Source organism: Haliotis rubra, unplaced genomic scaffold (assembly GCF_003918875.1).
Source record: "Haliotis rubra isolate DU_JTF1 unplaced genomic scaffold, ASM391887v1 Scf101, whole genome shotgun sequence".
In the NCBI taxonomy this organism is placed as follows: Eukaryota; Metazoa; Mollusca; class Gastropoda; order Lepetellida; family Haliotidae; genus Haliotis; species Haliotis rubra.
In genome coordinates, this window is record NW_025764904.1 from 840,968 (window position 1) to 854,515 (window position 13,548).

Sequence of the window (13,548 nt, forward strand, 5' to 3'; positions counted from 1 at the left end):
GTTTTTTTGCTACGGCTTTATTATGTATATATAGTATTACATGACCATGAAAAATGTAAACATCGAGTGTCATACTTAATTATCTTAATTATAAAACTAATGTCTGATGTATTGGAAGTAAAGTCGACCACTTTCAGGGACTATAGTCTGTATGCATGTATCAGTACTGTGTCCTAACGTGGGTACAATGGCAGTTTAACTCTGTACAATATCATATAAAACCCGCCTGATTTATTTGATACATTAGTATGTGCACGTATAGCATATATACCGACTTTATTTCTTACTAAAATACCGTGTTCCCCGTTTCACTTCTTCCGTATCAATCCCTTATGTATACGTATGTGTGTTGTAGTTTATTTAACATGTTTTAACAACACAGGAAGTTGAAGAATAAAGACGTCGATGAAGACAGTGTCCTGAGCGAAATTGAACACCATTCGGGTCCAACACCGACCGTACAGTATCCTGTTTCACGATTAAACCGCATAGGGTACATTTTTGATGCATCAACGATAACCATGTCTTTGTTCAGATCGTCGAAGTTGTCCGCAATAAAGTATGTAACATCAGCGGGGCGGTGGGGTAGCCTCGTGGTTAAAGCGTCCGCTCGTCACGCCTGGGTTCGATTCCCCATATGGGTACAATGTGTGCAGTCCATTTCTCGTGTTCCCCAACGTGATATTGCTGGAATATTGCTAAAAGCGGTGTAAACCGTACTCACTCACTCACTCACATCTTCTTGTCAAAAATCATTGTATAGTATAGTACGCCATTCGAAGAGCATTCTGAGGTGTATGTCCCTCTTTCGTACAAGATACGAGATTTGCTGATGTTACAGTGAGTGAGTGAGTACGGTTAACACCGCTTTTAGCAATATTCCAGCAATATCACGTTGGGGAACACGAGAAATGGACTGCACACATTGTACCCATATGGGGAATCGAACCCAGGCGTGACGAGCGGACGCTTTAACCACGAGGCTACCCCACCGCCCCGCTGATGTTACATACTTAAATGCGGACAACTTCGACGATCTGAACAAAGACATGGTTATCGTTGATGCATCAAAAATGTACCCAATGCGGTTTAATCGTGAAACAGGATACTGTACGGTCGTTGTTGGACCCGAATGGTGTTCAATTTCGCTCAGGACACTGTCTTCATCGACGTCTTTATTCTTCAACTTCCTGTGTTGTTAAAACATGTTAAATAAACTACAACACACATACGTATACATAAGGGATTGATACGGAAGAAGTGAAACGGGGAACACGGTACTTTAGTAAGAAATAAAGTCGGTATATATGCTATACGTGCACATACTAATGGATCAAATAAATCAGGCGGGTTTTATATGATATTGTACAGAGTTAAACTGCCATTGTACCCACGTTAGGAAACATTACTGATACATGCAAACCAAGACTACAGACTATAGTTCCCTGAAAGTGGTCGACTTCACTTCCAATACATCAGACATTAGTTTTATAATTAAGATAATTAAGTATAACACTCAATGTTTACATTTTTCATGGTCATGTAATACTATATATACATAATAAAGCCGTAGCAAAAAACAAGTTATCCAAGCTTTACGCTAGTGTTCACAATACTATGTACCAATATAAGAAGTAAGTAAAACCACTATTCATTCCTGCAATAAACTCCTACTCATGTTTATGTTTTAATTCTTATTATGACATTACACATACCTAGGCCTGCTTTATGTAATAAAGCAAAAAGTGGTAAAATCAGATACAAAGAATAGTATTGACAAGCATAAAGACGATGAACGTTTACATGATAAACATTATCAATGTTCACGATACATTTGCATACTTTTACATAGTCTCATCATAAACACCTATATGTAGTTAACTCTGACTTTGCATCGTTTGAAATCTTCCAAAAAGGATATAAGTTTGTACATTTTACCCATCAGACAAGCAAATGTGCGTTCCATTAATGCCATTAGATGCTAAACACGAAGTTGAGCGCTCAAGATATTAACTTGTGCGCTCAAGATATTAACTTGTGCGCTCAAGATAATTTTTAGTTCATGAGGTCCCTTCAGCGCTTCCGTAGTATTGGAACCCAAGACTGAAATAAGCATGAATCAGATCGCGTTTCCACTCCTCCTTGCTTCCACATGAACTGCTTATGAAGCAGTGTATCTCAATAATCTAAGATGAGCGCTCAAGATACTAACGTGTGCGCTCAAGATACTAACTTGTGCGCTCAAGATACTAACTTGTGCGCTCAATATATTAACTTGTGCACTCAAGATATCTAACTTGTGCGCTCAAGATATTAACTTGTGCGCTCAAGATACTAACTTGTGCGCTCAATATAGTAACTTGTGCGCTCAAGATACTAACTTATGCGCTCAAGATAAATTATATTTCATGAGGTCCCTTCAGCGCTTCCGTACATTATCAACATACCAGGCAGTACTCCTTTGTTTGAGGGGCTGTGGGGTAGCCTAGTGGTTAAGGCGTTCGCTCGTCACGCCGAAGACCCGGTTACGATTCCCTACATGGGTACAATGTGTGAAGCCCATTTCTGGTGTCCCCCGCCGTGATATTGCTGGAATATTGCTAAAAGCGGCACAAAACTAAACTCACTCACTCACTCCTGTGTCTGACATCCGGCAACTGAGGTTTACCGTTAATAACGACGCTGAGAGTACGAGTAGCAACATGGCAAGGAAATGGCTCAAGTTGTTTATATACTTCAGTGTTTATTTGGCACATAAGATGATTGGTACAATAAATAGACATAAATATCGATGAGAGTGGCGTCAGTTCGATCCTCAATAGAAGCCATAGCCTGAAAGACAAAATACAAATCATGAATACACCATGAACACAGGACGACATGGACAACGATGGAAGCACGACACTTATACTTATCATACAAGTGGTATGAAACAAATTTACAATGCTGATTTTTTAAAGTTTCTGTAGTTTATAATGATTCTTTCAAAGTATATTTTATATGTGTTTAAAACCAGTGCAACATGCTTTTTGGACACGACCTCATTAATTTCTCAATAAAACTTATAACAACTATATATTTTCAGAATAGTTTTAATTCATAATATACTTGTTGTGTAGCCTGGTGTTATAACTCATAGAAATAAAGTTTATATAATAGCAGCAATACAGCCTATGACATTGACGTGTCATACTATTTTATAGCTGACCGATGATACTCTAAAATATTTGAAAAAAAGATAAAGTCTTTAAAACTGCGGTGTTGCCCAGGATTACTAAGGCGGCCGGTAAACCGTTATTTAGAGACGTACCTTTTCCAAGTCCAAGTCCAAGGCCGGTTCCAAATCCTCCGTAGTGGCCTCCCATGCCGTACAGACCGCCGATGTTGCCAAGTCCTCCATACAGACCGCCAATATTGCCAAGTCCTCCGTAAAGACCGCCAAAGTTGCCAAGTCCTCCGTACAGACCTCCCATCAATCCGTACTTCCCGCCATAGATACCTCCGTATTGTCCCAGGCCGCCGTACAGTCCTCCCACCATTCCGTTACCGTAAGCACCACCGTACGGATAGCCGATGGCGCCTTTGCCGTACATGCCGTAGCTCACAGGCTCGGCGAGGGCGGCGACAGCCAGACAGAGAACGAGGGCGATAACTTTCATCATCTTTTATGATCTGTTAATGAAAATATGAAAAAAAGAGTCACGTGTAATTCGACATTTATAGCTATCATCAGTAAAAGACCCATTTTATCCAAACTGGGTCACAACTAATAGTGGCATATTGAGGACCGTATTAAAAATGTTCCCTGGATAATCAAGAACGGGACTTGCTTCGTCCTGTACGAACATGCCTTGCACGAATCCCACGTGCACTGCACGGAAATCGTGACCGATATTTACAGTGTTTTCTTCACGTTAACTCACGGGGTTATCGAGGAAGCTGTCAATCACGATGTCGATTTCTTCCGCTTTAGCGTCAGCAGGACTGACTGACTGACTGACTGAGTTTGGTTTTACGCCGCTTTCAGCAATATTCCATCAACATCACGGCAGGGGACACCAGAAATGGTGTCAGCAGGAACGTATGTACATTTACGTCTGAGTTTTAATATAAAATATACAGATAAATTAATATTGAATTCCTAGATTAAATAATTCCAGTTAAAACCTAACCATACACTTCGTAGTGATTAATTCTCTCAGTGATAATAATTACAAAATATGAACAGAAAATTTGCTGATTAGCATTTAAAACTTACATGTGATCACGTTGACTTGCACAACCGAAGAATGTGAGAGCGATATCGATTTCGGATCGATCGGTCTTACTTATATCCCCGCATGATGACGTCATCACCTAATCACGCCTTCTCGCTGCCCGTCCCAAAATACCCGCCGGCCAGAGGTCTTGTATGACGTAAAATTCCTGTGTGTGACGAGTAGAACGTGCACTTCCTGTTTTGGTCATGTTTGATTATAATTTATGCACGGCAGCTTAAAATATTTGTCTGATTTCATAGTTATTAAACGTTTTGATAACATAATACCTATTTTTCTAATAATTGTTCAAATTTACAATCATGAATATTTTTTTTAGATTCAGTAAGAGATACGATAGCATAATAACAATAAATCACAAAACTGAGCCCAAGCACTGTTTGTTCTGATAAGTAATACATAACTATGCAAAGCTTTTAGTAATTTACGGAAAGTTTAATATTAAGTTCATCATTCACATTCGGTGGGGTAGCTTTGTGGTTAAAGCGTTCGCTCGTATCGCCAAAGACCCAGGTTCGATTTCCCACATGGGTGCAATGTGTGAAGCCCATTTCTGGTGTCCCCCGCCGTGATATTGCTGGAGTGAATGAGTGAGTTTAGTTTGCACTCAGCAATATTCCAGCTATATGGCGGTGGTCTGTAAATAATCGAGTCTGGACCAGACAATCCAGTGATCAACAGCATGAGCATCGATCTACTTAATTGGAAACCGATGACATGTGTCAACCAAGTCAGCGAGCCTGACAACCCGATCCTGTTAGTCGCCTCTTACGACAAGCAAGGGTTACTGAAGGCACATTCTAACCCGCACCTTCACGGGTTGATTGCTGGAATATTGCTAGGAGCGGCGTCAAGCAATTTTTACTCACTCACTCATCATTCACACACTTGAAGTCGTGATTTTCCTTGTTTATTTAATTTCTTTAATTGAAATTTTTAAATAAAACAATGCATTGACACGACACTGAGGAAAATTACCTTTGATATAAAAAGTTGTTTGATCAGATGTGTTTATACGTCGGAGTAAACAAGGAAACGTCTGCAGTGAAACGATGTAATTTGCATCACACTGGTCATCATACCTCCATCATCAGCATGAAGTCACGTTTATTTAATTGACATTGGCGTATCATCAGAAACATTTAAATAAACCAGTCGACTACAGGCAGTCCTGAAGTAAACGTACACATACTTCGTTATGAGTAGTGATGGGCTAATTAATTGAAATAATCGAAGATTGGTCGCTATGACGACCAAGCAGTCGATCATGTTTTCTCATAATCGAACTCAAACAGTTTGGAACACTTGTTTGCATTAACAATATTTATCACAAGGTTGGTTTTGTATGTTAGATTTCATAAGCACCACATGTCATGATTGAATTTATCTTGAAGACTCCAGGAAATTTATGTTCCTAACATAACAGTCATCCTTAAAGATGTGAAACTTGCAGTTGCATTTTGTGCAATTTGCAAAAAAACAACAACCCGAAAGAACTGCATTTTTTGTGTGCATTAACGAACATAACCAGGGAAAATTGATAAATGACGCTAACCAATTATGTTCGATGATAGATCGGTTGTAATGAACCAATCATCAAATATTTTAACCAATTCCCAACACTACAATGGGTACAATTTACAATCCACGTGAACAGTAACATAAGATATCATTGCTTTTGAACCATTTAAACGTCAAAGGAGGTTGAAGACACCGCTTTGATGAAACCCGGAGAGAACAGAAGAACGGTTCCCTATCAGTCGACCTGTCTCACCGTCCCTGAACCGCGTTTCTCACCTTCTGTCTCGCCCCTTCACAATGTCAAAGCCGTAAATGAAGCAAGTTAGATTTCCACAGGTTCTGAATCTCTATTCTCACCGGGGCTCCTGTCCAATTTAAAAGTAATTGTTAGTTTCTATCAAAATGATATTTATTCAGAGACTAAGCGGTTGTTTGCCTTATCAGGTGTAATGTCCAATTTGAACCCGCGAGCATATGTTCCTGGTACGTCCAAAGGACGAAACTCTGCATAGCGAAGTGCTCAGACAAAATATCATTGAGAGTCTGCGTCTTACAGCATGGGGATTAACAGTTCCATAGTGCCCAGCCGCCACATAGCTGGAATATTGCTGAGCGCGGCATAAAACTTAATTCACTCACTCACTCCATTTTGCCCAGTTCCGAACCAAACCACATGCGAGTCTTGTGTACTTGGAAATGTATATTTAATATATACTCCAAACATGACTATGAGATACAGACAATTCGCACCCGGTCTTTTCTGTTAATATATAGCTTGTTGTAGGCTCCTCATGGTTTTTTTTCCATTCGACATCTTAGATTTGAATTATAATATTATATCATAATATATAATTATATGTTATATTTCACACTCCCTCATCTCTTTTTTTTTTTAAAAGGGGGCGGTGGGGGAGCCTAGTGGTTACAGCGTTTGGCCGTTTCGGTCGTCACGCTGAAGACGTTCGATTCTAGACATGGATGCAATGTGTGAACATCATTTCTGGTGTCTCCCGCCGTGATATTGCTGGTATATTGCTAAAAGCGGCGTAAAACTAAACTCGTTCACACTTTTTCCTTATATATATAATTAGTTGGGTTTTTAAAAAATTCTGCACATGTGTACGTTGGGAGTGTACAGTGCAATTATTACTGTAACATAACGAAACGTTTGCTCGTCACGCTGAAGGTATGGGTTGGAGTACCCTATGCTTTGAGCCCATTTCTTATGTACCCCGTCGTGACAATGAAGCTGGGATGCTGCTTAAAGCGACACAATCACTAACTTACACAAAAACACACCGATGTATATTCAGTAGAAGTAGGAATGTTACGATTTTATAATTTTACAAATCAGTGAATGAGTGAGTTTAGTTTTATGCCGCTTTAAGCAATATTCCAGCAACAATACGGCGAGGGACACCAGAAATGGGAATCGAACCCGGGTCTTCGGCGTGACGAGCGAACGCTTTAACCATTAAGCTACCCCACCGTCCTCACAAATCAGCATTATTTCTTGTAGAACTTTGGGTCCCTATCAATTTAAGGAAATGTCTGAAAAAGGGTAAGTTCTGGCAGTGCTTGGGTTTGCCAAAATGTACTGGAGTATGAGTGAGTGAGTGAGTTTAGTTTTATGCCACACTCAGCAATATTCCAGCTATATGGCGGCGGTCTGTAAAAATCGAGTCTGGACCAGACAACCCAGACATCAACATCATGAGCATCGATCTACGTAATTGGGAATCGATGACATGTGTCAACCAATTCCAGCGAGCCTGACCACCCGATCCCGTTAGTCGCCTATTACAACAAGCATGGGTTACTGAAGACCAATTCTAACCTGGGTTTCATTCCATCTTATCCCCCACGCTTAGTTTGGTTTAGTGGATGATACCTATGATGGATGTATTATATTTCTGATCGAACCGAACAGTTATTTGTGATCTAACCCAAATTAATAAGGATTATTAAAAAGGCGAAGAGACCACTTACTCGCTTGGTTATTCATTTTGTTAATTCATCTGCTGTCCTGATGCTGTTATTTCACAATCTCACGTTTGATCTCACGAAACATTTTGAAATCCTTAATGTTTGTATTCAGCGTGTATACCCTGTTTACAAGAGTTTCGGAATATTTAAACTGCTTCGCTGAGGATAACCAACTTAGTGGTGAAAGCGTCCGTACGTCACGCCGAAGACCCGGGTTTTATTCCTCACATATGTCCGTTTTGTGAAGCCAATTACCTGTTCAAATCAAGGAGGCAGAGACACTTGATATTTTTAAGAGCGACATCAAAACCTCTCTTTTTAGGACTTTCTATAACTTGTGAGCATCCATGAAAATATCCGCCTATGACTTCTTGCAGTGACTTCAAATTGTATGCAGCGCCGCGAGCAAGCACTCTGTGCCTGGAGTTGGAGTTTATCATTTCTGTATTTTTCATTGTCCTACAACAGTATGGGTGACTTTTAATCGATATCACCGCTACCACTCTCATAGGTCGATGTTAAAGTATGGTTGCTCTGATCGTATTAACCCTGCCATGGCTTTGTGCAAATATTAGTGTTGTATTCGTAGCTCATGGAACTGAGGATCTTTGGCTCAGCATCTGTGACTTGGCTGACTGTGTGTCACCCTGACACCTTGAATTTCATTTTTGTTCAACCCGAGGATCAATATAATTGAAGTCTTGCTAAAGGCTAGATCGTAGCGGTGGTGTAGCCCACATGCCCTCGTGTCTTTGCGAGGATTACAGATTAAAAAAACAAACATAGAATTTGAGATGACCCCCGACGCGACAGAAATACTTCACAGTACAATACATCATGATGTCTTGTATTGTGAAGTATTTCGGGTCGGGGGTCATCTCAATTTTTGTTTTTATCTGTAATCCAACGCGAAGTGAGTGAGTGAGTTAATATTTAACGTCACATCGGCTATATCTCGTCCATATCGTGACGAAATCCTCGCAACGACACGAGGGCCTGTGGTATTGCTGAAAACGGAGTAAAACTAAACTCACTCACTCACCTTGACCGGACGGGTTTGGTTGAGGTTTGGTTGACTGCGGGTTAGTATCAACGTGTTAAACAAAAGTCGTATTTTAGTAGAGTGGAGTTTAGTTGGAAAGAACAATTCTACACCCACATTGACTTACTTGTCATGGATTGAACGTGTAAGGGCGAAACCCCTGTGTCCAAACCTCTTTGGGTAATTTTTTCCATTTTTCATTTCAACAGTCATTCATTTTTCCAGTTTCATTACGCCATCCAATCACACCGGCCCAAACAATGTTATTGAACTGTTAATTGCATTATCAACATACCAGGCAGTACTCCATTGTTCGAGGGGCGGTGGGGTAGCCCAGTGGTTAAGGCGTTCGCTCGTCACGCCGAAGACCCGGTTACGATTCCCTACATGGGTACAATGTGTGAAGCCCATTTCTGGTGTCCCCCGCCGTGATATTGCTGGAATATTGCTAAAAGCGGCACAAAACTAAACTCACTCACTCACTCCTGTGTCTAACATCCGGCAACTGAGGTTTACCGTTAATAACGACGCTGAGAGTACGAGTAGCAACATGGCAAGGAAATGACTCAAGTTGTTTATATACTTCAGTGTTTATTTGGCACATAAGATGATTGGTACAATAAATAGACATAAATATCGATGAGAGTGACGTCAGTTCGATCCTCAATAGAAGCCATAGCCTGAAAGACAAAATACAAATCATGAATACACCATGAACATAGGGCGACATGGACGACGATGGAAGCACGACACTTATACTTATCATACAAGTGGTATGAAACAAATTTACAATGCTGATTTTTTTTTAAGTTTCTGTAGTTTATAAAGATTCTTTTTAAAGTATATTTTATACGTGTTTAAAACCAGTGCAACATGCTTTTTGGACATGACCTCAGTGATTTCTCAAGAAAACTTATAACAACTATATTTTCAGAATAGTTTTATTCATAATATACTTGTTGTGTAGCCTGGTGTTATATCTCATAGAAATAAAGTTTATATAATAGCAGCAACACAGCCTATGACATTGACGTGTCATACTATTTTATAGCTGACCGATGATACTCTAAAATATTTGAAAAAAAAAAAGATAAAGTCTTTAAAACTGCGGTGTTTCCCAGGATTACTAAGGCGGCCGGCAAACCGTTATTTAGAGACGTACCTTTTCCAAGTCCAAGTCCAAGGCCGGTTCCAAATCCTCCGTAGTGGCCTCCCATGCCGTACAGACCGCCGATGTTGCCAAGTCCTCCGTAAAGACCGCCAAAGTTGCCAAGTCCTCCGTACAGACCTCCCATCAATCCGTACTTCCCGCCATAGATACCTCCGTATTGTCCCAGGCCGCCGTACAGTCCTCCCAGCATACCGTTACCGTATGCACCACCGTACGGATAGCCGATGGCGCCTTTGCCGTATATGCCGTAGCTCACAGGCTCGGCGAGGGCGGCGACAGCCAGACAGAGAACGAGGGCGATAACCTTCATCATTTTTTTATGATCTGTTAATGAAAATATGAAAAAAAGAGTCACGTGTAATTCGACATTCATAGCTGTCATCAGTAAAAGACCCATTTTATCCAAACTGGTTTAAACTAATAGTGGCATATTGAGGACCGTATTAAAAATGTTCCCTGGATAATCAAGAACGGGACTTGCTTCGTCCTGTACGAACATGCCTTGCACGAATCCCAAGTGCACTGCACGGAAATCGTGACCGATATTTACAGTGTTTTCTTCACGTTAACTCATGGGCTTATCGAGGAAGCTGCCAATCACGATGTCAATTCCTTCCTCTTTAGCGTCAGCACGAACGTATGTACATTTACGTCTGAGTTTTCATATGAAATATGCAGATAAATTAATATTGAATTCCTAGATTAAATAAATCCAGTTAAAACCAAATTTAACTAACCATACACTTCGTAGTGATTAATTCTCTCAGTGATAATAATTACAAAATATGAACAGAAAATTTGCCGATTAGCATTTAAAACTTACATGTGATCACGTTGACTTGCACAACCGAAGAATGTGAGAGCGATATCGATTTCGGATCGATCGGTCTTACTTATATCCCCGCATGATGACGTCATCACCTAATCACGCCTTCTCGCTGCCCGTCCCAAAATGCCCGCCGGCCAGGGGTCTTGTATGACGTAAAATTCCTGTATGTGACGAGTAGAACGTGCACTTCCTGTTTTGGTCACGTTTGATTATAATTCATGCACGGCAACTTAAAATATTTGTCAGATTTGATAGTTATTAAACGCGTTGATAACATAATACCTATTTTTCTAATAATTGTTCAAATTTACAATCATGAATATTTTTTTAGATTCAGTAAGAGATTCGATAGCATAATAACAATAAATCACAAAACTGAGCCCAAGCACTGTTTGTTCTGATAAGTAATACATAACTATGCAAAGCTTTTAGTAATTTACGGAAAGTTTAATATTTAGTTCATCATTCACATTCGGTGGGGTAGCTTTGTGGCAAAAGCGTTCGCTCGTATCGCCAAAGACCCAGGTTCGATTTCCCACATGGGTGCAATGTGTGAAGCCCATTTCTGGTGTCCCTCGCCGTGATATTGCTGGAGTGAGTGGGTGAGTTTAGTTTGCACTCAGCAATATTCCAGCTATATGGCGGTGGTCTGTAAATAATCGAGTCTGGACCAGACAATCCAGTGATCAACAGCATGAGCATCGATCTACTTAATTGGAAACCGATGACATGTGTCAACCAAGTCAGCGAGCCCGACCACCCGATCCCGTTAGTCGCCTCTTACGACAAGCAAGGGTTACTGAAGGAACATTCTAACCCGGACCTTCACAGGTTGATTGCTGGAATATTGCTAGGAGCGGCGTCAAGCAATGTTTACTCACTCACTCATTATTCACACACTTGAAGTCGTGATTTTCTTTGTTTATTTATTTTTTTTAATTGAATTTTTAAAATAAAACAATGCATTGACACAACACTGAGGAAAATTACCTTTGATATAAAAAGTTGATTGATCAGATGTGTTTTTATGTCGGAGTAAACAAGGAAACCTCTGTAGTGATACGATATAATTTGCGTATCATCAGAAACATTTAAATAAACCAGTCGACTACAGGCAGTCCTGAAGTAAACGTACACATACTTCGTTATGAGTAGTGATGGGCTAATTAATTGAAATAATCGAAGATTGGTCGCTATGACGACCAAGCAGTCGATCATGTTTTCTCATAATCGAACTCAAACAGTTTTGGAACACTTGTTTGCATTAACAATATTTATCACAAGGTTGGTTTTGTCTGTTACATTTCATAAGCACCACATGTCATGATTGAGAAAAAACAAACAGTCCCGAAAGAACTTACATTATTTTTGTGCATTAACGAAAGAAATTTTTGTGTGCATTAACAAACATAACCAGGGAAAATTGATAAATGACGCTAACCAATTATGTTCGATGATAGATCGGTTGTAATGAACCAATCATCAAATATTTTAACCAATTCCCATCACTACAATGGGTACAATTTACAATCCACGTGAACAGTAACATAAGATATCGTTGCTTTTGAACCATTTAAACATCGCCTTGTTCACGTCAAAGGCGGTTGAAGACACCGCTTTGATGAAACCCGGAGAGAACAGAAGAACGGTTCCCTATCAGTCGACCTGTCTCACCGTCCCTGAACCGCGTTTTTTACCTTCTGTCTCGCCCCTTCACAATGCCAAAGCCGTAAATGAATCAAGTTAGATTTCCACAGGTTCTGAATCTCTATTCTCACCGGGGCTCCTTTCAAATTCAAAAGTAATTGTTAGTTTCTATCAAAATGATATTTATTCAGAGACCAAGGGGTTGTTTGCCTTATCAGGTGTAATGTCAGATTTGAACCCGCGAGCATATGTTCCTGGTACGTCCAAGGGACGCAACGCTACATAGCGAAGTGCTCAGACAAAATATCATTGAGAGTCTGCGTGCTACAGCAGGGGGATTAACAGTTCCATAGTGCCCAGCCGCCACATAGCTGGAATATTTCTGAGCGCGGCATAAAACTTAATTCACTCACTCACTCCATTTTGCCCTGTTCCAAACCAAAGCTCATGCGAGTCTTGTGTACTTTGAAATGTATATTTAATATTTACTCCAAACATGACTATGAGATACAGACAATTCGCATCCGGTCTTTTCTGTTAATATATAGCTTGCTGTAGGCTTCTCATGTTTTTTTTTGTCCTTTCGACATCTTAGGTTTAAATTATAATATTATATCATAATATATAATTATATGTTATATTTCACACTCTATCATCTCTTTTTTTTTAAAAGGGGCGGTGGTGGAGCCTAGTGGTTACAGCGTTCGGCCGTTTCGATCGTCACGCTGAAGACGTTCGATTCTACTCATGGATGCAATGTGTGAACATCATTTCTGGTGTATTGCTGGTATATTGCTAAACGCGGCGTAAAACTAAACTCGCTCACACGTTTTCTTTATATATATAATTTGTTGGGTTTTAAACATTCTGCACATGTGTATGTTTGGAGTGTACACTGCATCTATTACTGTATCATAACGAAACGTTTGCTCGTCACGCTGAAGGTATTGGTTGGACTACCCTATGCTTTGAGCCCATTTCTTATGTACCCCGCCGTGACAATGAAGCTGGGATGCTGCTTAAAGCGACATAGTCACTCACTCACTCAAAAAACACAGATGTATATTCAGTGAAA

General features: G+C 40.1%; 1 protein-coding gene across 1 annotated transcript; it reads right to left on the bottom strand.

Moving 5' to 3' along the window:
* Positions 1 to 2,730: 2,730 nt before the first annotated feature.
* LOC124268786 (peroxisomal membrane protein 13-like) lies at positions 2,731 to 3,859 on the bottom strand. Its single transcript, XM_046703812.1, has 2 exons — positions 3,311 to 3,859; positions 2,731 to 2,832 (listed from the first exon to the last, which is right to left on the bottom strand). Exons 1-2 carry the CDS (start codon positions 3,660 to 3,662, stop codon positions 2,816 to 2,818), a joined length of 369 nt encoding a protein of 122 aa, XP_046559768.1. The 5' UTR covers positions 3,663 to 3,859; the 3' UTR covers positions 2,731 to 2,815.
* Between the last annotated feature and the right edge of the window lie 9,689 nt (positions 3,860 to 13,548).